Source organism: Dromiciops gliroides, chromosome 2, assembly GCF_019393635.1.
Source record: "Dromiciops gliroides isolate mDroGli1 chromosome 2, mDroGli1.pri, whole genome shotgun sequence".
Classification (NCBI taxonomy): Eukaryota; Metazoa; Chordata; class Mammalia; order Microbiotheria; family Microbiotheriidae; genus Dromiciops; species Dromiciops gliroides.
In genome coordinates, this window is record NC_057862.1 from 566148628 (window position 1) to 566174310 (window position 25683).

Genomic DNA, 25683 nt, shown 5'->3' on the forward strand with positions numbered 1-25683 from the left:
TCTCCCTCAAATTATTCCCGCCTATTCCCTTTCACTTGCAATCCTGAGGTCAGCATTTTTTTAATTTGACATTTAAAGATCCGAACTTTTTCTAATTATGTAAGCCTAGATCTCATCAATGAATATGGCACCAGGGGATCAAAGTGTTAGGATAATAGTATGGCAATAGCCATGCTGAGGGGGAAGAAAAGGAGAAAGAAAGACCTTTCAGTCTTTAAGACATACACAGGAGGGACTTACCAAATAGGTTAAATTCAAATCCATTCCACAATAATAGAAAGAAATCTCCTTGTTATCCTGTTCATTCTCTTCCTCATCTTCCTTCTATATGTGATGGGTACTTCCTCTAAAGATGCTCATCACAACCAGTGCATATGTACCCATCCTGAGCAACTCTTGTCCGTGTCTATGGCAGTTAAATGGCACAATAGATAGAGTACCAGGCCTAGAGTAAGGAACACCCCAGTTCAAATTGGGCCTCAGGCATGTACTAGCTGTGTGATCCTGGGAAAGTCACTTAACCTCTGTTTACCTCAGTTTCCTCATTGGTAAAATGGGGATAATTACCTGGCAGGATTGTTATGAGGACCAAATGAGATCATTATAAAGCACTTAGCATAATGCCAGCAAGATAATCTCTCTCTGTCTCTCTCTCTGTCCCTCTCTTTCTGTCTCTCTACATATTATGTGTGTATAGTGTGTTTATGTATGTATGTATATATGTGCGTATGTGTATACACATATGTGCATATACATGTGTGTATATCTACATATATATAATATTCTCTAATAAATCTTTTGATTTTAGAATTCTCAAATGGTCAAGAGAAGGTTTAGTGTTCCCCTAGACATCTGGAAGAGTCTGAGGTAAACACAATCAGGATGAGTTACAAGGTAGCATTAGCCTTCAGCATGAAGTTTAATAGCTGCAATCTACATTTATGCTACATCATAATTTCTGCCTTTCGATAAAAGGCAGAAGATCACTTTGGATATGATTATGGTCCACTATATTTCTTATTCCCCAATATACATCTCATATCAATGTTATGATTGATTTTTTAAAAGAGTTATAGTTAAGAGACTAAAGCAAGATCATTAAGTCAAGTAATTAGGAGATAGGTACAAATTAATAGAATGATTTTGATTGTCATGATTTCTCCCTGCTTTTTAATATTTCTAACAGGCAACGCATTTGCTAGAATTAAAATTGGAGATTACCACTACTATGGCTATGGGACAAAGAAAGATTATCACACAGCGGTGACTCATTACAGCATTGCAGTGGACAAATACCACAGTGCTCAGGCCATGTTCAATCTGGCATACATGTATGAGCATGGTTTAGGGATTTCAAAGGTAACTGCTGGTGTAGGAATAATGATATCTAGATGATGTAATGTGGGAAAGGAGAAATAAAGAATATAAAATGTTAGTATTATATAAAGTTTAAATATATACTTTATTATATATGTATAATATATGTAAGTATTATGTGAAGAATATAAAATGTTAGTTTTATATAAATTAAGGGGCAATATATAAAACATAAGAATGATATAAAATATATAAAAATATAAAACACATAAAATGTTTTAGCATACTTAGGGCATCACATTCCACAGAGGATAGCTACCATGGGTTTTAGATTCCTGAGTCTCCACCAATATATTTATCTTTTGACAGCCAAAATATAAAAGCATTTTCTGGAATACCATATAATAGAACATGCCCACTCCCCTGCCAAAAAAAAACTTGGGGAAACTGTCCCACAACATATATACTGCCAGTGGTGAGGGTGAGCAATTACAGAGATTATGCTTAAAATTCCCTCATGTGAAGAACCAATGTAAATGGGCAGTTCACACATCTGATGCATAACACTACTAATATCTTCTTATGGTGTCTCCAGCATAGGATTCCATGGGCTAGAAATCATGACTCCCTAGGCCTGCTCTCCACTAGACTTATTCCTGCGACTGGTCCACTGGGCCTGATCACTGTAGGTCACACTGCTCTACTGGTTATGCAGGACTTTTTTTTTTTTAAGATTATCTTTATTTTTTTTATATATTTTTTTGTTTTGTTGTTTTTTTTAAGTGAGGCAATTGGGGTTAAGTGACTTGCCCAGGGTCACACAGCTAGTAAGTGTTAAGTATCTGAGGCTGGATTTGAACTCAGGTACTCCTGACTCCAGGGCCGATGCTCTATCCACTGCGCCACCTAGCTGCCCCTGTGCAGGACTTCTTAAACTTTTTCCATTTGCAACCCCTTTTCACCAGAGAAATTTTTACGCTACCCGGGGTATATAGGTATATAAAATAGGTATACATAACCTTTTACTGTTGCCAAATTTTTCCGTGACACCTACATTCAGATACGCAACTGCATATAGGGTCACTACCCACCGTTTAAGAAGCTTAGGTCTATAATATTCATAGCATCCAACTTCTGGCTAAGCTGAAATCCTTGGCAAGAGATTGCTAGATTCTTTCAGAAAAAACATACATAACTCCTTATGGCAAAGTGATTCCTGCTCCTTTAGACTCTTGAATCTCCTCTCTGGATGTCAGCTCTCTTCCTTTGTGAACTTCCCTCTACATAGGAGCCTAAGTTCAGGAAATAACGTCCTTGAATTCTCCTCTTAAGCTGCTCGAAAACACGTCTCCAATGGATTGTGTGCTTCTGCTGTGAGACACCACTGCCAATGGATTGGGCAGGGGAGAATGAAATTCCTTTTCCTCCCACTTGCTAAACTCTGCTAGAAGTGCTCCTATCAGCTGGTTATCTTGATTCAACTATCTTGACTAAACTTAGTTCCCTTGTTAAAAACTGGTTTTGTTTTTGTCTTTCTTTTTCTTCATCAGTGAAGAGGCAGACAACGGACAGAAGGCATCATAGTAATACACAAAGACAAGTATATTGTGTTTAACAGTGTTTAACCAAACTTAGAAACCAAAACCCTTACAAAATGCAAATTAATCCTTAAAAAGGAATATCCTTTAAAACTGAAATAGGCTACTGGGATCTAGAACTCTTAATTTCATCAAAAAGACTGAGGGCAGGGGAGGGGGGAACAAACTCAAATACCAAAATTCCCCTGATAAACTCATTGTTATAGCTGTTATTGTATCAACCTATAGTCAAATCTTGATTATGTTCTTGGTTGGTTAGCTATACTATGCTTTCTATAGCCATCTTTCATCTCAGCCCTAGGTTCAGGTAATAAAAACAAGATTAAAAAGGGTTCCAACTGGATATAGAGGGGTGGGGGGAAAATCAGTGTTTATGAGCAAGGAACTAAGGAAGACACAAAGAAATACACCACATAGTGTTTGCTCCCTATAATAAATTAATAATATATTAATAAATTAATAATATATAATATAAATTAATAATTAATAATAAATAAATTAATAATATATTAATAAATTAATAATATATAATAAATTAAATTAATAATTTAATTGGAGATGGGAAGGGGGTTAACACACATACAAAAAGAAAATGAGGGGGTAGCTAGGTGGTGCAGTGGATAGAGCACTGGCCCTGGATTCAGGAGGACCTGAGTTCAAATCTGAATTCAGACACTTGACACTTACTAGCTGTGTGACTCTGGGCAAGTCACTTAACCCTCATTGCCCCATGGGGGAAAAAAAAGAAAAAAGAAAATGAACAGTATAATGCAGCACTTATTTTGTCAAATGATGGCTTTAAATAATAAACATAATAGAGAAGAGAGAAATCACTTCACGTTTGATCAACCAAAGAAGGTTTCACAGAACACATTGTGAGGCTTGAGTATAAGATTTGCCCATGTATGTTGAAGTATATGTACCTTTTGAATGTTTCTCTAACAGTAAACCAAGTCAAATAGAAATTACTTAGGACAGCCCAAAGAGCTAATGTGAATTTAGTTTGCCTTAACAGAGACATAATATTCAGGAATTAGAATGTGCTTGTCCCATTTTACTTCATCTGCTCAAACTACTGTGTTCATTTCTGGGCACTAGTGTTTAGGTAGGATAAGCTGGTAAGCTGGATATCATCCACTGGAAGGCAGCTGAGATGATGGAGGGTCTCAAATTCATGCCAAATGAGAGATGGTTGAGAAGGTTGACTGAAACAAGTCAAGGTGTTTAGCATGAAGAAGAAAAGACTGGGGGAGGAGGGAAGGGTCACAGAGATAGGGTGGACAGAATAAGCACCTTCTTCTTCTTCCTCTTCCTCCTCTTCTTCCTCCTCTTTTTCCTCTTCTTCCTCTTCCCCTTCCCCTTCCCCCCCCTCCTCCTCCCCCTCCTCCTCCTCCTCCTCCTCCTCCTCCTCCTCTTCCTCCTCCTCCTCCTCCTTCTTCTTCTTCTTCTTCTTCTTCTTCTTCTTCTTCTTCTTCTTCTTCTTCTTCTTCTTCTTCTTCTTCTTCTTCTTCTTCTTCTTCTTCTTCTTCTTCTTCTTCTTCTTCTTCTTCTTCTTCTTCTTCTTCTTCAACAATGAGGGTTAAGTGACTTGCCCAGGGTCACACAGCTAGTAATTGTCAAGTCTCTAAGGCCAGATTTCAACTCAGGTCCCAAGATAACCATCTTCAAGTATTTGATACATTGTCATGTAGAAGAGAGATTTTTAGCTGCTTCAGCTTGGCCCCAGGGGGCATAACTAGGATGAACTAAATTATATAAAAGTTGCAAAAAGCTAGATTTGGATCTGATGTAAGAGAAAACTTGTTAACAATTGAAGCTCTGGAAAAGTAGCATGGACTTCCTGGGGAGGTAACAGGTTTCCCCTCACTTGAAGCCTTTGAACACAGGCTGAATAACCACTTGTCTAGTATGTTATGGGGGACTTTTTTGTTTTGCTACACATTGGACTAAATGGATTGCATTTCCTTCAATTTCTGTGATTCTATGAAGGATTTCGTGTACTTCTTGATTAGCCTCTTCTCCATGAGAAAACTGCTGGTAATTGATAATTATTGGTAGCACTGGAGGAAGGAAAATGTGAAAAATCAGAAGAGGTTCACACAGATGCTAAATCTCTCATCCTCCAGTGATTATTATCCAATGGGTGGCTTGTCCATGACTTCCTTTTTAACTCCTGCCTTTTGACCCCTCGTTTTTCATTAGCTCTTCTCTCAGATAGAAAGGTCAAATTCAAATCAATCTATTCCCCTACTTTTCAAGGCCAGTGACAAAATTTTAATGGAAGAAGATATCGAAACTAATAGCTAAAATGAAATTTGCGATTATCTGTGAAATCCACTGCCATTCCCATTTTAATTTCATTTCTGAAAGAAGAGTAAAATATGATAAATGGCATAATATAATGTATAGTTCAGGAAAGCCCATTTGAGTCAGAGACAAGTCAGAGCTTATAGTCACAATTTCCCAGGGTAAGAACATGATGCAAAAAAAGGAACACAGGCTTAAATGAGATGATATATATGTAAGGCGCTTGGCAAATCTTAAAGTGCTCTATAAATGCTAGCTATTATTATTATCATAGGATTTATAAAGAAAGAAATGTCATTTTTGCAGGTATTCACTATAATGATTTCATATGAGTAAAAGCACACCTCAAGGCAATATCTTATCCAGTCTTAGAATGTAAGGTACTTAAAGTCAGTAACTGTTTTTTGCTTTATCATTAGGTAATAATAGCAGGTTGTGATAGTAGTTATTGTCATTGAGAAGGGGGTGCTGTTGGCCTGCCAATAATACTTACCACATTCTTTCTTTAGGCCTCTAGTCTCTGAAGCTTTAATAAGCCACACCTTATAATAATAGCTTATTTTTTAGCCTATAGGCAACATAAGGATCTGGCAGGCAGCTAGGTGGCTCAGTGGATAGAATTCTGGGCCTGGAGTCAGGAAGACCTGAGTGCAAACTGGGCCTCAGATACTTACTAGCCTATGTGACCCTGAGCAAATCACTTAACTCTCCTTGCTTCATTTTCCTCATCTATAAAATGAGCCGGAGAAGGAAATGGCAAACCATACCAGTGTTTCTGCCAAGAAAACCCCAAATGGGGTCACAAAGAGTCAGACTGAAAAGCAACATAATACAATGGTCCCTTATGTCCACTTGGATCCTTCCCCTCCTCTGCTTTATGGAATTTATTTATCAAATAAAAAATTGGTAGCAAAATCTCAGCAGCTCAGAGCCCCTATTTAAGAAAATTCTAAGATTCCTAAGATTCAGGCAGGGGTTTGTGTCTCTGCCCTAATTTAAAATAATTTTTATCCTCATATTACTGGACAGGCATGGAAAGAGGATGTTGGGAGAGAGCCACAGTATTCTACTCTAGGAAGAAGCTAAAAGCCCTTCTTTCACTTTCTCTTTTCCTGTTGTAGAGGTTTTACAGATTCTTTCTAGTTTGACTGGAGCCATGAGTGGGTCTTTGGATGCTATCCCAATTATTATTGCTGATCAGTTTTTTAGATCACCACTCCTTCTTCTCAGTCTGTCTCATAGACTCTGTGTGTCTTCCTTTAAGAACTCAAGTGCGTGTTTCATTTTGGCCTTCTGTCTCACTATCTCAATTAGTTCCAAAATTCCTCTCTGACCCGAGAAGAGTATGTTATCCCCTTCAACTACAAATCCCAAGATGCATCAGTCCTCAAACCCGGTACATTCATATTCCCTATACCTAGCTCAGTGCCTTCAATTTAGTTCAATTTCACAATTTATTAGACACTTACTATGTGCTACGCACTAGGAGATACAAAGACAAAAATGAAACAGTCCTCCTCCTCAAAAGATTTACATTTTATTAGGAGAGGAACAATATGTATATAAAAAATTAAATATGAGTGTAACAAGGTTTTGGAGCATGCTCAGTCACCTAGCACGGAGGTAGCCCTATAGGAGACACCAAGGACCTGCTTCTGGGAGGTTTCTCTATTATGTGGGTGGGAATAGCTTCCATGTAAAGTGATCTGAGCATACTCCAAAAACTTTTACACAAAACATACACAAAGTAATTGGGGTGAGGATGTAAGGAAAGCAGCCTAATATAAAGGGCAATTTGTTAACAATAGAATAATGGTTCCAGAGAACACAGTGGAAATGTAGGGTAGAATAGAGTAGGATAGGGTAAGATAGGGTAGGGAGTGGAAAGGATGGAGCTGACAGAGAAGAGCATCAGGGAATGGAGAAAAACCTGGGAATGTAGCTTCAGTCTAGACAGCCTACAACTCAAAACCATAGAGTAGATGATAGGAGAAATGCTTATTGAATTGAAATCAGCTGAATTCTTAGTCATGAAAGAAGCAATTGTTTCCTTCATTGACTCCTAGAAGCCCATTTTTTTTTTCACTTCCCTTTAGGACAGAATGATTGCTAGTTTGAAACAGGAAGAGGAAAATTCCTTTTTGTAGATTCCAATTCCAATGCATCAGAGGATTTCTTTTTCTTTCTTGGAATCATTAGTGGCCTCTCTCACACGGTATTTCCTTCATAATGTCAAACATTGGTAGTTGCTGGGCATAGGTTTTCATGTTTTATACATTTCATATTTATAAAAAGTCTTTGAAGATATTCCCCCAATCAGCTCTTCTGTTCCTTTCTATCTTGGTTACCATTAAATCATGGGTGCTTCATTATTAGCAATCCCTCTCAGCTGCACTTGCCTTTTCTTCTATACTCTTACTTTTAAAAATAAAATTAAGTAGACTAGCAACCACACTTCTAGATATTAAAATTTTTAAGTTAGCTAATGAGGGTCAGCATACTTTGTCTTTAATAACTGATTTTGTTTAGTAACAAGAAAAATAACTAGGTGCGACGGGGTAAAGTTTATTATACTGCTATCTAATTAGGAGGTACCATTGATTCCTATTGCTGAAATGAATATGATAATAAATGAAAGCCCAAAACATAGTCCAAGGATGATTAATGAGAGCAAAGAAATTAGATGCTAAGGCTTTCTCAGCCTTTAACTCACCTAGTTATTAGTTTTCACATAGCACAATGCTTCATAATCATCTTTTATTAGTTAATCATCATACAAACCTGTGAGTTAGATAAACCTAGAAGAAGAAACTGGGGTGAGGGCGAAATACATAGTTTACCCCCAAGTGATTCAACAGCATGTGGGCCACAGTCAGAAGACTCACTCTTGCCTCCCAAGTTTAACCCCAATGAGAAAGCAATGCTTAGAATAATAATAGCTTAAAGACTCTGTTCATTTTTCTTGTGAAACTGTTTCCTAATTAAGATATTACTCTGAAGTGTCTTTAAAATATTACTGTGAGGAAACGTTGTGCCATTTCCCTTCCATTCTCAAGCCCATTACCCTCACTTAGGTTGTCAGGAGGAGTAGGTCCAGTCATTTTTCAGTCATATCTGACTCTCCGTGACCCCATTTGGGCTTTTCTTGGCAAAGATACTGGAGTGGTTTGCCATTTCCTTCTCTAGCCAAAGGAGGATAGGATCCTGGATTTAGAGAGGGGAAGGCCTTAGAGGTCACAAGTCCTCCCTTGTTTGACAATGCCTTTTTGCTTTATCTGTCTTAGAAGCCTTATAAAGGATCACCTTGCCTTCTGTCTCTGTCCCTTCCCATGCATGCCACACGCTGCTACCAGGGAGCCATCTTCAGGCATAGCCCTCTTCCTCTATTACCACCCCGATGTTCTAAAACATCCGGTGACTTCCCATTGTCTAACAAAATCTAATCTCCTTAACCAGCTCTTCAGAGCTTTCCATTAACTGGCAGGACTCTGCATCTTCCCGCTGCTCCTCCACTGGCCTTACCACTAGGAATTCCAAACAACTTGAACAACATTTCTCAGGGCCCAGATCTTCTACCCATAGACTCTTCCAAGGGAAAGGAATTTGACTGAGGGGGGACCCAGGGACATTGGGGATTAATTCAATTTGATTCAACAAACATTTATTAAGCACCTACTATATGCTAGACACTGTGTTAAGTGCTGGGGGTACAAAAAGAGCCAAAAGACAGTCCCTGTCCTCAAGGAATTTATAATCTATTGGGCGTGGGGTGGGGGTGACAACAAACAAATATATGTCAAGCAAGCTATATACAGGATAAATAGGAAATAATGGACAGTGGGAAGGCACTGAAATTAAGAGGGGTTTGAGAAGATATCCTGTAGGATTAGAAGAGGATGTCACACCCCTGGTGTCTGTAGATCCTGCTTTCCAACTCGGTTCAATTTCAAAAGTCTCTACTGCTCTGGCAGGCACTGCAGATGTGCAAAGATAAAAAAATAGCATGATTTTTGTCTTCAAGGAGCTTATGTTCTAGTAAGGGAATATAGCCTCTACATGGAAAACTACAATTCAAAGTGGAATGTGAAGGGCCATAAGGGAGATCCAGAAGATGTAGTTAACACAGAGAAGGTTGGACTGGATCCCCTTTTGTCAGGAAAGGGGAAACGCACAGATGGAGAGAACCGACCTGATTGATGAACATCCATGAGTAGTCCTGACTCCAAAGTTATTCTGTAGAACCCTGTGTTCAGTCTTATCTGACCTCCTCAAGATTAGTGCATGTGTAAGAGGCTCTGAATCTTTATCTTCCTCAATATATACTGCACCGCCACTAAGCTCTCCAGTGGTCAGGCTAATATTATCTGGGTACTGATGACATACAGCTCCACTGTCTAATGTCAGACAAAGCAGTTAGCCATGAAGTAGTTATTCCTCCTGCAATCTGGAAAATTCACATAAAATGTTTTTACCCTCCCTTTGTCCCAGAGAAGAAGTCAGAATTATTACGGCATGAAAAGATAAAATACGTTGATATTATATGATGCTATACATATATTTTATGCATTTATACATTTCTGAACTTTTTCTGTGTCATCTACTGGCCTTCACATGCAGCTTCTGCAGCTTCTGCAAAACTCCCCCAAAATTCCCATTTAATTTCTTATGCCAACCCATGAGATTTCAAAACCACAGTGGGGCAAGTCACAATGTGGAAGGGATAACTGTAGTACCATCTTGTATCTTTCTTGTATGAGAGTATGCCCATGTGAATTGTTTATCACTCAATAAATCCCATAGTAAAATCAACTGAATATGAGGCCTTGAAGTTTCTTGAAATGCTGATCCTAAGGACAATAGTAGTCTAGAAAATATTGAGGAGAAAAAAAACACTTTCAAGCTATGGGACAGGTAGAGAAGGGGAAGGCTTTACAAGCAGAGGTGGCACCTGAGCATCTGACACCTTCAAAGGAAGAGATTCCTAAGAGATAGATTTGTAGTAAAAGAGAATTCCAAACATAGAGAACTGTCTATTCACATACATGGAGGTAGGAGATGGCATGTCAAGTGCAGGATATTGTAGTCCAATTTTATTAAAAAATCTCTATGAAAGGGAACAATGCAAAATAATATTGTAAAGGTAGGATGAAGTCACACCATGGAAGTTGTGAAAGGCAAAGGAGTTTGTATTTTTCCCCTAGAGGAAATAGGAAGCCACTAAAAGTTCTTGTGTAAGGGGTTTGTTCATACCTTGGGAAGATTATTTTTTTAGTGATACCTTTTCTTTTTATATCACATTTCCAAAAGAAGATCACAATGTAAGAGGCAATTATTATAATCGAGGAGAGATGTGATTAGAGCCTGAATTTGTATTTTCCCTCCCTAAATCTATCCCTCCCCTTAACATCTCTATTTCTGTTTATGGCACCACTGTCTTCCAAAGCACCCAGACTTGAAACCTTTAAGTCATCTCTGTCTCTTCATTCTCTTGTTTGACTATGTCACTTCCCTGCTCAAAAACCATCAGTGGCTCCCTATTGCTTCTAGGATAAAATATAAATTCCTCTACCTCTTTTAAGGCCCTCTAAATTATTCTTTTCCCCTCCTCAAATATTTCTATAGCATCTTATCGAAATCTTTCCGATGCCTGGTATTATATGCAGAAATTATATTTATATGGAAGAATGTAAATTCCTTAAGGATAAAGATCTTGTTTTTTTTTAACATTTATATCCTCAGTACCTTTCATGGTGCCTGTCACATATCAGGTATTTATTGAATAAAGGCATGAGTTCAGTTTTGGATACTTTGTAGAAGTATCATGGAAGGGAGAAGAAGAGTAGTTGAATGAGAACTAGAGACAAAGAATCATCAATGGACCCCAGTCCTTAGAGGAAACAGAAGAGAGGTTCAAGTAGTGGAGTTAGAAGAAGGGCCAGACAGAAGCCAGTCACAGAGGCAGAGAGATGCATATATTCTAATGAGGAAAACAATGTGTATATAAAGAGGGCCCTAGTAGACAGAAGAGAACCTCAGAAGGGAAAGCAGTAGCAGTCAAGGAAGGGAGGAGTCCCAATTTTCTCATTTCTCCATCTAGACTTTAAGGCCCTGGAAGACAAAATCCACTCCCTTACCACAAGTCACAAAAGGGAATGCCCCCAAAAGAAATAGTCATGACAACATATTATTATGCTTCCTATTTGCTTTGCCCAACCACCTGAGAAGTTTATTGCTGAAACTTTTGTCATAGAAAAAGAAGAGGTCAAGATAGATGTATTAAAAATATCACTCCCACCACTTGGGAGCCAGGGTGCTATTATAGACATGCCTTGGAGGTATCCAAGGTTTGTGAGTCACAAAACTCCAAAAAGATTCGAGCCACAAACTGGCCACTGACCGAGTTGACTGTGGAAGATTTGTGACCAGTTTAATGAGGCTTTTACTATAGCACCCCTGACTTCCCAAAGGGAATGTTCTCTAAGAAGAGAGGGAGGGAACAGCGCCAGTAACCAAGAGGCTGGGTCACTTGATTTAAAACAAAATGAATCAATATCCTAACCTAAACCAGAAGCAATATACACTGTAGGTATTCATGAACCTATACTGACCTAATTAATTTAGGAAGTTGTCAGTAAAAGTACAAAGATATGCATCGTTTTGCAGTCAACTAAACAGAGGCCTGACAATATGCTATAGTCCAAGGATTCTTAACCTGGAATCTATGGATAGATTTCAGGGGGTCCATGAAACTAGATGGGGAAAAAATTCATCTTTTTTACCAACCTCTAACTAAAATTTAGTATGTCCTTCAATTATGAATTTTTTTTTTAATTTTAGTGAGGCAATTGGGGTTAAGTGACTTGCCCAGGGTCACACAGCTAGTAAGTGTTAAGTGTCTGAGGCCGGATTTGAACTCAGGTACTCCTGACTCCAGAGCCGGTGCTCTATCCACTGTGCCACCTAGCTGCCCCTCAATTATGAATTTTTTAAAAAATTATTCTAAGAAAGAGTCCATTGACTTCACCAGACTACTCAAGGATCTGACATCAAGATTGATGGTTGAGAATGTCTGAAAACCCTTACCGTAGTGCGAAAGACTCTGGCTAGTACCATCTGTATGACCTTAGACAAGTCCCTTAAACTCTCTTGGTCTCAGCTTCCTCACCTGTAAAATGAGCAAGTTAGGTTAGGTGACCCTCTTCCATATGTACATCTCTGGTCCAAATGCTATTTCATTTCTGGACTTCAGATAATAAAATCTCCTCTATTATTCCCATTCTTTTCCAAGGAAGGCTCTGAAGTTTTTTTCTTTGGATATGAAAAAGGGGATAGATTCACTCCTTTCTCAGATAGCTTGCTCACAGTGATGCCTAGAGGCTAGGAGATAACTGTGATGAACCTCTAAGGTACTTTCCCAAATAAGTTTACTCTTTAGCATTGACAACTCAGTAATTGAACTGTTTGTCTTGAGGAGTAAATTAAGAATTATTGCCTGGTTAAATGTCTGACATTTATCTGTCTACAACAAACACTCATTTCTGGTGAACTTCCTTTTGAATTAAATATGCCATTTATATAGGAAAAGGATAGAGCAGTTATAATCAGCAGGGTGTTTTAAAATGGTTGCTAAATGAATTTGATGGAATTAGATGTACAAATTAGTACATTTACAAGATGCATTTAGTCTTTTGCCAGGAAGATCTGGTTACAATTCTCTGTCAGAGTTTAAGCATTTAAAGGCAGGCAGATTCTTCTTCTCAAACAAATTAACTAATTTACAAGGCCATACAGCATTTGAAAAATTACAAAAATGACTCAGCAATTCACTGATCTAAGAAATGGAAAGCCACTCAATAACTATATTTAGTATGCTAGTCTTAAGGATTCATTCCTTTTTGAAACTGGGCTGGTAGAATAAGGGAAAATAAAGAGATAGTCATATGGATAGCCAGAAAAATCCCTTCTGACATTTCTTCTTTGAAGTAACCTTTTGAAATAATCAACATTCTCCCAACCTAAACCCTCCCCTCAACCCTTGCCCAGAGAACAGAGCAAATTTATTCAGGCTTTACCAGCAACTCTAGCAATCTTGGCAATGCTTGGTAAATGCTTCCTAAATGCTATTTTTTTCTTTTCATTCATTCATTCATTTGCCTTCATTAGTGGTATCTAGGTGGTACACTAGCCCTGAAGTTGGGAGGACCTGAGTTCAAATCTTATGTCAGACATTTACTAGCTAAGTAACCCTGGGCAATTCACTTAACCCCAATTGCCTTAAAAGAAAAAATCCATGGCCATCTACAGTGGTCCTGATATATATATATATATATATATATATATATATATATATATATATATATATATATCTCTTGCCACTGGACTCAGATGGCTCTAGAGGCAAGAGAGGGAGGTCGGTGACCTTGCAGAGTCCACCCTCATCTAAATCCAATTTACTGCAAATCATAACATCACCCTGATGTCATGATCCTCTTTGAGAATGAGGGACAAACAACATTTGTCTCCATCCATAAATGAATAGGTGGGGGGAAGACAATCATTTAAGTACTTTGTGTGTTCTAGTACAGTCTCTTAAGTGCCTAGGAAACAAATACAAAAAGTGAGATAGCCTCTGTTCTGGGAGAGCTTACATTCTAATGCAGGGAGACTACACATATAGAAGAGTAGGTGTCAGGAAGTAAATTATCCTCTGGAGAATCAAAGGAATAGTGCATTGATCCATGATTCAATCTATTAACATCCCTGTTTAAAAATCAAAGATAGTATTAATGGGGTTACTGTGTCCAGAATGACTGGTGGAAAGAGAGGGGTTGTCGATAGGTCAAGATGTCAAGCTAGACTAAGTGGATGGCTCGATAGGAATGTAAAAGATGGTATAGTGCAGGGCATCTTAAACTCTTTCCACCCCTGACCCTTTTTCACCCAAGAAACTTTTACATGACCCTGGGTATATAGGTATATAAAATAGGTATACATAACCTTTTATTGTTGCCAAATTTTTCATGACCTCCACATTAAGAAGCTTTAGTCCAATGCACAGGTGCCATGATGTTCCAGCAATATTCCCTACCAAAACCAAATAAAAATGTAATTGGCAAATATTTAACAAAATATATTAAAAACGTAATAGAACATAGATAATATTAATTTGTGTTTTTCTAAGTCAACATGCAATTCTTGGAGAATTTGTCACCATTGACATATTAAGTAGGAAGAGGGGAAATACTGTAGTTTGACTGGTAAGAAGTATAAGTGGTGGGGCAGCTATGTGACACAGTGGATAAAGCATTGGCCCTGGAGTCAGGAGTACCTGAGTTCAAATCTGACCTCAGACACTTGACACTTACTAGCTGTGTGACCCTGTGCAAATCACTTAACCCTCATTGCCCTGTGAAGAAGAAGAAGAAGAAGAAGAAGAAGAAGAAGAAGAAGAAGAAGAAGAAGAAAACTATAAGTGGTAAAAAGCAGGATCCCTTTTAGAGTGTGCCCCTTGAAGAACCAAATTCCAACATGAGTCCCAAAATAATGAAAACACACACACATACCCCAAAACTAAAGAAAACAATTGAAAAATGGTAAAGTCCTGTGAGTGATCTCTTTGAATTGGAAAGTGGTTTTGAAAAATGTTTCTGATAGCACAGAGATGAAACCAGAACTAATATTAAGTAGGGTTCCATCCTAAAAAGATGCAAGTAGATTTGTACTTTTTTATCAGCATAGGTGTGCTGATAAATGTTTAACAACTGGTTCTCTGATGGGGAAAAAAAGCATTCCATATACTCAAGTTTAATCTGCATTATTAAAAGTTCTCCATCACTTTCTTAAGTCTAGACAATCAATAAAATAATACATCAAGCCCTGATTTGTAGCATTTGTTGATTTCCTGGTTATAAATGCTCACAATGAAAATTTAATAACCAGGAGTCTGTTTGAGTTGGTTCTAGCACATTCCTGTGTATGTTCTTATGAGATCCTCATGGCAGCCTTTTGATGAAGGCAAGATAGGTATTAGGATCTTCATTTTCTAATGAGGAAAATTAAGGCTCAAAAAAAAAGTTATTTGCTCAAGATCAGAAGGCTAAACAGTGACCTAGAGGGCAGGTAGGTGGCGCAGTAGATAAAGCACCGTCCCTGGATTCAGGATAACCTGAGTTCAAATGTGGCCTCAGACACTTGACACGTACTAGCTGTGTGACCCTGGACAAGTCACTTAACCCCCATTGCCCCGCCAAAAAAAAAAAAAAAAGTGACCTAGAACTAGTCTCCTTCACTGTCTGAAATGATCCCTTCTTTACCCCATTGAACTTTAACAAGGGGTCTGTTGCTTATATGTTTCCAGGACATTCATTTGGCCAGAAGGTTATATGACTTGGCAGCTGAAACAAGCCCAGATGCCCACATACCAGTGTTCTTGGCACTCTTGAAACTGGAAATGATGCATTTGATCAAAGATGTTGTGTTTTATAATGTGAGTCTGATTTTAACTTTTCTCCCATACTTTTTAAGACAGGATGGGGTAGCTCAATTTGTGGTAATCCTCTTTAAGTGAACTGCTCAATTCATTTTATGAGTATAAATTTAAAATGTATATTTATAGATATCAGTGCATACATGTGAATATATGTGTTGTATGTATATGTGTATAGGTGTGTACATGTACTATATAGACATACATGTGTGTGCATTGTGTATGTGTATGTGTGTGTATATGTATGTGTATATGTATATGTATATGTATATGTATATGTATATGTATATGTATATGTATATGTATATGTATATAGAGAGTCTGTGTGTATATGTGTGCCCACCAGTGGTAGAGCCTTCTGAGCTCATACTGGTCTGATCTGCCATAGTCAGCCATAGTCAGCCATATAGTATTTTGACTCCAACATAGTAAAATCATTTTGATCCTCTTCAAGAATGAAGGACGGGGGCGGCTAGGTGGCACAGTGGATAAAGCACCGGCCCTGGATTCAGGAGTACCTGAGTTCAAATCCAGCCTCAGACACTTGACACTTACTAGCTGTGTGACCCTGGGCAAGTCACTTAACCCCCATTGCCCTGCAAAAACAAACAAACAAAAAAAGAATGAAGGACAATATATACACACATTCGTGCATACATACACATATATCATATATATAAAATATAAATATGTGTGTATTATATATGCATACATATATGCTTATATACATATATGTTTATATATTATACACAACTATATCTCAAGAAGAAAACCCTTCTGTTTTAAGTCTTATTTTGAAATTTCAAAAAGGAGTTGATTCATACATTCAACCAACAATTACCACTTACCTCCTATGTCAAAGGAACTGTGCTAAATGCTAAGAAGAGGACCAGACCCTAAGTAGGGAAAAGCAGCTGTCTACATGCCAACATCTTGGGAAGGGGAGTGGAGCACACTTTTACTCTTCATAGCAGTCCAGAATCCCCTGCTACACACCTGCAGTCTTTTACCAGACTGCATCCCTGTTGGGGCTGGATGAGAAGGAAGACTCCAGGAAAAAGTAAAAATGTAGGGTTCTAGGCCAGTGGAAGTTGAGGGAGGAGGAGGAAGAGGAAGAAGGGATGAGCCATGCCCTATATTCTAGTAGCATTACACTTGTGGTGAAGCTGTTTCTCACAGGATCCACCAATACCTGTCTCTTCCCTCTCTTCCCATCCCTTCTTCCCATTGCCAACCTAAATTAGGTTGGCAAATTGCCAAGATACTGAGATTCCTAGTTAAGTCTCTGGAGAAGATAAAGTTATAGAGTATACAATCCCTTCCAGCAAGGAATTTACATACAGTCCAAAAGGGTGATGCATGAGTTTCTATGGAAATATAAGGTAAAGTACAATAAATGTCTTATAAATAATACAAACAAAATGATATAAAAATTGAAATCAGTAGTGAAGGTAATTGATAAAGTATTTTCATGCTACAAAATGAAAAAACATGCAGGAGAAAGTGTATGACCAGAAAGAAAAAAATGAGCTGCATATATAGCAAGCTAGATCATCAACATACAACCCCATTGGTATCCAGGCTATGTATGTTGAGAGAGCTAGAGGATGGCCTCCAATGCTTTGGGTGGATCACCAGCAGAAAACTAAGGGAGGGTATGACCAGAGTTGCACAGGATGTGAACACATGAAATAAGTTTGTGATCTATAGCATGGATGAGAATACCCACATCAGTGACATCATAGAGCCATTCAAGAAAGGTTCAAGGTATCAAAGTTGTAATGCAATCAAGCCTGGAGAAGTCTCCAGTACTATGGTCTAGTAGTGCTACCTATGGAGAAAGAATGATTAGAATTTTCGGGGATGGAGGGGCATCTTTGCTCTGAGTTGTGTAGACTCAGAATGAGGAGGAAATCTTATTTTTAAACTTTGTTAACCTCTACTTAAAATTCCATTCCAATGCCTCCTTGTAGCCTTTAAAGGCCATTCCAGGGAAGCACAAGGTTTTTCTTAATGTCTATAGTATGGATTTATTGACAGATTGTGTGCTTATCATGTTAGGAGACAATTCAATTCATTTTCCCAAAAATGTATTGATCAGCACTGTATAAAAAGTATTATCCTCAGCACCAGAGAAAGAGTTAAAACTCTTCTCTTAATGTATATTTGGAGGTTTTATCTATATAAGAAACAGTTGTTGCCATTGTGGCACTTATCATCTAGGAATTCAATTCAATATCCATTTATTAAGTGCCTACCATGTTTCAGATACTTCTAGGCACTGAAGATAAAAGAATAAACAATCCCTGTCCTCAAAGAGCTTATATTCTATAGAAGGAAAACTATACATACACATATAAGTAAATACAAAAATATATTTTAAAAAAGTAATTTCTAGAAAAAAAGATACATAGGGATTTGACTGTATACATCATTATAATTCAAAATAACAACATGATAAAGGGATCACAGAAGTACAGAACAAAGTGCTAGGTGAGATCCGAAGGGGAAAAGGTAACTGTGGACTAGGGGATTCAGGAAAAGGTTCATATTCTTATTGGTGGATGGGCATTTGAGTTAGGTAAGAATTCAAGTAGGGCCTCCAGGTGGCACAGGAGATAGCATGCTGGGCTTGGAGTTAGAAAGACTCATCATCCGGAGTTCAAATTTGGCCTTAGACATATTTACCGTGACCCTGGGCAAATCACTTAACCTTTTTTACCTCAGTTTCCTTAGTTGTAAAATGAGCTGGAGAAGGAAATGGAAACCACTCCAGTATCTTTGCCAAGAAAACCCCAAATGGGGTCATGAAGAGTCATACATGACTGAAACAATTGAACAACAAAAACAAAGAATTCAATACCTGAAGAATGGGAAGAAAAACATTCTTGACACAGGAAAAAGCATTGACAAAGGCATAGAGTCAGGGAAGCATAGGGCATGTTCAGGGGTCACAATAATCCAATTGGGTCAAAGTAGAGCATAGAATATATGGTAGAAAGTATTATGAGATAAGACTAAAAAGGGAGTACAGCAAACCGATGAATAATTCAAAATCTCAACCTCTACATTGCTAAGCTACCTTTTTTTTTTTCCCTCAACAGTTTAATGTGAAATGGAAACGGCTGAAATTGGACACTACCCTCGGACCCTACTGGGATTTATTTATAATTGGTGTCATTATTGTTTTGCTGATATTATTGCTAAGAGATCGGGCAGAGTAAGGTAGCAATCAAATGAAAACCTGCTAGTTGGAGTCCATTCATTTCTGGACTTAATTGCTTAGAACTCAACCAGTGAAAAACACCAATCACAAGAACCTGCTAGTAGAGTCCATTCATTCCTGCGAATCTTCTCCTAATAAAAAAAATTCCCCCACTTAAACACGTGTTTGTTACATAAATCCTCTGCAGGCATGCCCAAACTACAAAGTCAGCCTCACTGTAAAAGAAAGTTGACAAGTCCTGGTAACCATTCTAGAAGGAAACACCTACAGTAGTGGAACATGCAATTGAAACTAAGATTAAGAAGACCCATATTCTAATCCAGCTTCTCTCATTCTGTGATCTTCAGGTTTCTCATCTGTAAAATCAGAATAACCACTCTGTCTGCTTCACAAAGTTATTATAAGGATAAAGTGAGAAAAGGATTGATTGTACTTTTTTAACTTAGTGCTATATAAATGTAAGCTATATTATCATTTTTATTAGTAATCCAGCTCTAGAGATGGTCCTCCTGAACCACAAACATCAATGTTTTTCCTTTTGATTGTCCTTTAGAAACAAAGGAAAGGCAAACAGGGAGTGCTTCTAAATGACTTGCTGATGTCATGGACATGTAGGACCATGAAAGTTTGTATGACTATTAAAATGGAAAGGGCCCTTCGGTCTATCTGTAATGATCTCTCAGTGAGGGAATTTGTGCTCTTATGGGTTCTGGGAGATTTCAAGTTTGAAACAAGAGCATGTGTTCAATGGATGCTCATTCTTTCACTTTAACTGCTACTCCCTTCCCCAAAGAGAAGACAGCAGAGTGACAGATATGTGTGGATGAATGCATCAAGTTAGTCTCTTTAGGAGCAGTCAGTTGATGGGAAGGGAGTGTGGTGAGCTGAAGGAAGTCTTCCCTGAAACTTTTATATTTGAGAACAAAATATTTGGAGATTGATCTTCTAGTAATATGATCATGGGGTATGACTGTGGAAAAAAAGGCACAGCAGACCAGATGGGAGAAGTTGATATTACAGACCCTCCCCAAGGGAAATCACACTGATCTGGAATTCTAACCCTGCAATTCAATTTTATCAATAAATGTACTTTAATTTATATGCGAGTGATTCTTTTGGTGTCTTGTGAAATTGGGAGAGATTGCTAGAGACTATTTTCAACTTATGTTTTATTGTGGTCAATATTCATATCCCTAAATTAGTTGGAAATCTGAGAAGACACTAAAAGGGAAAAAATCTGGGAAGACTTGGCAGTAGTAGTTGTGAGCTTCTAGTAATCTGGGACATTGAAAGTTTTTGGATGAATGGAAAAACTAGTTATTTTCTTTTGCTTGGCCCCTCCACTCTCCTGTTGGAAGCATCTTTTGTTCCTAGATTCTCCTTTAGGGTCAGGACTTTCTCTTTAGCCAATGCTCTACCCCAACCCCAGAGTAATGGGTTTCTGTTAAACCTTCACTGAGAATGGATAATTGCCTGAGGCACTACTTAAGTACCAATCCTGCATCTACCAATTTGCTGGGCTTATATATAGTCTGGTATGGATTCACTTGTTCTCTGCTTCAGGGAAGCTATAAATATATGTATCAGTATCTTTTCTGTCTAGCTCCAAAATTAATCTAGATTTTTCCCAGGTCAAGGAAAAAATATTGCAATCAACCAGAAAGAAATAATACAAATATTGTGGAACCACAGTCAGAATCACACAAGATTTAGCAGCTTCCACTTTAAAGTATTGGAGGGGTTGGAATATTATATTCCAAAGGTTTTGGAGTACAATTACAACTAAGATCACCTATATAGCAAAACTGAGTATAATCCTTCAGAGGGGAAAATGGGTATTAAGTGAAATAGAGGGCTAAGCTAAGCGTGGCATCTTCATGAAATTGATAAAAATAATAAGTATGGTTTGAAAAAGCTCTAAACTCAAGCTAAATACTCTAAACAATTTCATCAATAAAAAAAGAAAAGCAATTAAATGAATTTGGCATACAACTAAAGGAATTAGAAAAGCAACAAATAAAGATAACTTAAATAAACACTAAAATGGAAATTCTGAAAATCAAAGAATAGGTTAACAATATTGAATGTAAAAAAAACCTAATTAAATTAGTAGATAATGCTGAGGTTTTTAAATATTAACAAAAGAAATAAACTATTAATTTGTCTGATTTTTTAAGTGAGCAGAAAATTTCCAGCATAAGTGAAAAAAGGCATTTCCTCACAAATGAAGAATAAAGAAAGTTATCAGAAACTATTTTTGTTCAAGTACATGCTCCCCCCAAATCATCACTTAATTGAAAGAGATGAATATTTACCAAAAAATGAAACATTCAGATTGTTGTTCATCCTTTGTGTTTTTTTCTATTTTTTTTAATTCATAAAGTATTTTTCCCATTACATGTAAAGATAGTTCTCAACTTTTGTTTATAAAAGCTTTCCAATTTCAGATTTTTCTCCCTCCCTCCCCCCTCCCCTAGACAGCAGGTAATCTGATATAGGTTATATATATACAAATAATAACATTAAACATATTTCTGCATTAGTCATGTTATAAGAGAAAAATCAGAGCAATGACGAAAAACCCCAAAATAGAAAAACATCAGCACCAAAAACAAAAGAAATAGTATGGTTCATTCAGCATCCATACTCCACAATTCTTTTTTTTTTTCTTGTATTTGGAGATCCTCTTCCATCATGAGTTCCCTGGAACTTTTCTGTACCATTGCACTGGTGAGAAGAATATAGTCCATCACTATAGATCAACACTCAATGTTGATGATACTGTGTACAATGTTCTTCTGGTTCTGCTCATCTCACTCATCATCAGCTCATGCAAGACCCTCCAGGTTTCTCTGAACTCCTCCTGCTCATCGTTTCTTACAGCACAATAGCATTCCATTGTATTCATATACCACAACTTGTCCAGCCATTCGACAATTGATGGGCATCCCCTCAACTTCCAATTCCTTGCCACCACATAAAGAGCAGCTATAAATATTTTTGTACACGTGGGTCCCTTTCCCCTTTCCATGATTTCTTTGGGCAAAAGACCCAAAAGTGGTATTACTGGGTCAAAGGGTATGCACTCTTTTATTTTTTTAATAAACATTTTTATTTAAAGATTTGAGTTCCAAATTCCATCCTTCCCTTTCTCCCTCACCTTCCCCTTTCCTGAAGCTGCTGGTAATCAAATATAGGTTATACATGTGCAATTATGTAAAATATTTCCATATTAGTCATTTTTGTAAAAGAAGAATCAAAAGGAAAAAATGAAAGAAAGAAAATGAAAAATAGTATGCTTGAGTCTGTGTTTAATCAATATCAGTTCTTTTTCTGGAGGTTCATAGTATGCTTCATTACTAGTCCTTTAGGATTGGCTTGAATTATTGTATTGCTGAGAACAGCTGTCATTCACAGTTCTTCATCAAACAATATTGCTGTCACTATGCACAACATTCTGCTGGTTCTGCTCACAATATATTAGTTCATATAAGTTTTTCCAAGCCTTTCTGAAATCATCCTGCTTGTCATTTCTTATAGCACAATATTTCATTACAATCATATACCACAGCTTTAGCCATTCCCCAATTGACAGGCATCCCTTTGATTTCCAACTTAGCCACCACAAAAAGTGCTGCTATAAATATTTTTGTACAAATAGGTCTTTTCTCTTTTTTGGGATGTCTTTGGGATATTTAACCTAGTAGTGGTGTTAGTGGATCAAAAGGGTATGCACAGTTTTATAACCCTTTGTGCATAGTTCTAAATTGCCCTTCAGGATGGTTGTCATCCTGTTATGGGAATGCAGTGGGACCCCAAGGCTAAAGATCCCAACCCCCAAGGAATCCTTCAAACTTTTCCAAGGGAAAAGCACCCCAGGAATAAGGTGTGGCAGATCATGACTCTGGTATGTTGATAAGCAATATCAAGATCTTTAAGATGATATACAAGACATGAATGAGTGCTGCCTATCTTACTGATGCCCTATTATTCCAAAATCCCCTGCATTTCCCTCCCTGTTCTTTGTAATTCTGTTCCCTTCCTTTGTTTTCTAAAGATCCAAAAGACAGGTCTGGAGGTGATCTGTTCCCTGGCCATATATTCCTCTCCTAATAAATCTCTTTTTATTTTACAAGATTCACAATGAGCCTCCAATTCTTTGGGTGAGCCAGCCCCCTTCCCCCCATCCAGTTCACAAGTCCCTCCCAAACAATCCTTTGGTTGTTGAAAGGACCAGTGGCATCACAAGGGTGATATCTTGACTTGAGCATGAATTGGATTTAAGTGAGGCAGAATTGTGCAAAGTCATCAGCCTCACTCTCTTTTGCAGAGTCATTGAAGTACAGAGGCAAAATGAAAGTCAAGATGACTGGTGATGGCTCAGGATACCATAGATGATCTTGGCATTGTCCATGTCTAACCAAGCTCTAAGTTCTCCACAGCACCTGCTTCAGTCACTTCCATGGCCTTTGGAACTAATTGTTCCCATCTTCCCATGAAAGCCTCCATATACTTGTGGTAGACCCCCTACCTCAACAACAGAATTATGGCCTATAGGTTAACCTCAACCTGGTTTAGCCCATCTGCTAATAGTGTTACAGGGGTGTGGCCACTGTGCATGCGACAGCTTCTTGGAGCCATATGTGAGAATTGAGTGGTGGGTAGATACCAAAGGTGGATGAGCAGCCCTGAAAAGGACTCATCAATCCCTCACACCATACACTTTCTGACATAAACTGCCTGCGTGACCCTAGGCAAGTCTGCCAACCTCACAGTCCTCTGTGCCAAGGGTTCTTAACCTTTTTCCATTAGTGACCCCTTTTTTCCCAAGAATTTTTTGTGCAATCCCAGGTACGTAGGTCTATAAAATAGGTATACATAACCTTTTACTGTTGCCAAATTTTTCACAACACCCACATTCAGTTACATAACCTCATATGGATGGGGTCACAATCCAGAGTTTAAGAAACTTTTCTCTAGGCCAGTGGTATCAGACTCAAATAGAAACAAGGCCACTACACCCTAGATAAGGATCCTTGCCAGCTGCATAATTACTTAGTTTTCAACTTTAATGTTATCTGTGTTTTATAGTATTTTCATTTATTTTGTTAAGTATTTCCCAAATACATTTTAATCAGGTTCAAGCTGCACTCAGGAGTGTCCAGGCTACATGTTTAACACCTCTATGCTAGACAACTCTCTTAAGACAAAGAAGGTACAGACCTAAAATAGTAGAGAAACTTCTTCATTGGAAGCTATCTATACCAATGAAATCACACATCCAGTCCCTATGTCATCAAAGAGCATCATCTGCTTTCTAGGATCTTTGTGTATAAGGTTATTCTTCCCCTATGGAATTCAAGGTAGAATTCAGATGTCGAATCTCAAGGGGAAAAGCTATAAGCACCTTACTCAAAAGGCCTTTGATTGTCACTTGAGAGAATAACGTAAGACCCTCCTCTTGGCACTGACCAGAGGATTTAACAGCAGAACTTCTCAGGAATAATAATACCAGTAGTAATTGGCTAACTGCTTCTTTTTTTCTTGTGTTAGTTTCTAAAACCAGCCAAGTTCTTTCCCCATTTCTCCAATTATAATTTCACAAGTAAATATCAACCTGAGCCCAAATGGTATCCACTAAAACCAAGAGCCGGCATTGTAAGAAATGGAGAAATTCTAGATGTCTTCCCAATAAGATCAAGATGAAGCATGAGATACACATTTCTACTGTGAGAAAATAATGAGATTTGGGGAACACCCAAAGGCCCCAGCTCTGAGGGGATTGATTGGATTGACTGACTTTGCTGATTAACTCACTTAAAGTTATTTCAATTAAAACCACACCCACCTGGCCCTCAAGGGGGTGTGTTCTCAGAGGGTATGAACTCAGACCTCAACACGGGACCACCCTCAAGTCCAGTGAACCAATGGATTTGGGTGATGCTAGCCAATTAGTTTGAAGTAGTGTGTAAGGACCACCTCTCCTCCAGACCCAGAAAAGGCTTCCACATACAGTTACTCTCAATTAGACTCTCTCTGAGGCGATCCTGGTGGCAGAGTATTGGAGGAAGAAGGGTGATGCTAGCCAATTAGCTTGAAGTAGTGTGTAAGGACCACCTCTCCTCCAGACCCAGAAAAGGCTTCCACATACAGTTACTCTCAGTTAGACTCTCTCTGAGGCGATCCTGGTGGCAGAGTATTGGAGGAAGAAGCAGGCTAGGCTGAGCTCTATTCTCTCCTCTAGGCTAGAAGACCAGGCTGAGCTCTATTCTCTCCTCCTTTTGGCCTGAAACTCCGAGGTGGTGGCTAGATAGGTTTCTTAACTTTCTGAGCCAGGTGTTCTCTTTTTACTGATACTTGGTATGATTTAATAAATGCTTAATGCCCCAAACTGGTGCTAAAGCTTCTAATTTATAAGGAACAAATATATTAGAAACCCCAGCTAATTTTCCGCAAACTGGGGACAGAAATAAAGTGACCACATATAGTTTTACACGCCACACTACCACTATTATTTGACATGATATAGTACTTTAAAAAGCTAATGATAACAAGAAAAAGAAATTGAGGAAATAAAATTATTGCTTTTTGCAAATGATACAATGGTATACTTAAAGAACCCTAGAGATTCAATTAAAAATTAATTGAAAAAAGCAGTATCTTCAGCAAAGTAGCAGTATATAAAACAAAACTACAGGAAAATTGCGTTTTCTTTATACTGCTTTTAAAAAAATGGAGAAAGACAGAAT

At 38.0% G+C, this 25683-nt stretch overlaps 1 protein-coding gene across 1 annotated transcript in view; it reads left to right on the forward strand.

Moving 5' to 3' along the window:
• SEL1L2 (SEL1L2 adaptor subunit of ERAD E3 ligase) overlaps window positions 1–18932 on the forward strand; it is a gene marked incomplete at its 5' end in the record, with an annotated part of 96718 nt that extends 77786 nt beyond the window's left edge. The window contains 3 exon segments of the mRNA XM_043981105.1: window positions 1187–1359; window positions 15580–15708; window positions 18813–18932. Coding sequence (XP_043837040.1) covers window positions 1187–1359; window positions 15580–15708; window positions 18813–18932 — 422 coding nt within the window.
• Window positions 18933–25683: the final 6751 nt, after the last annotated feature.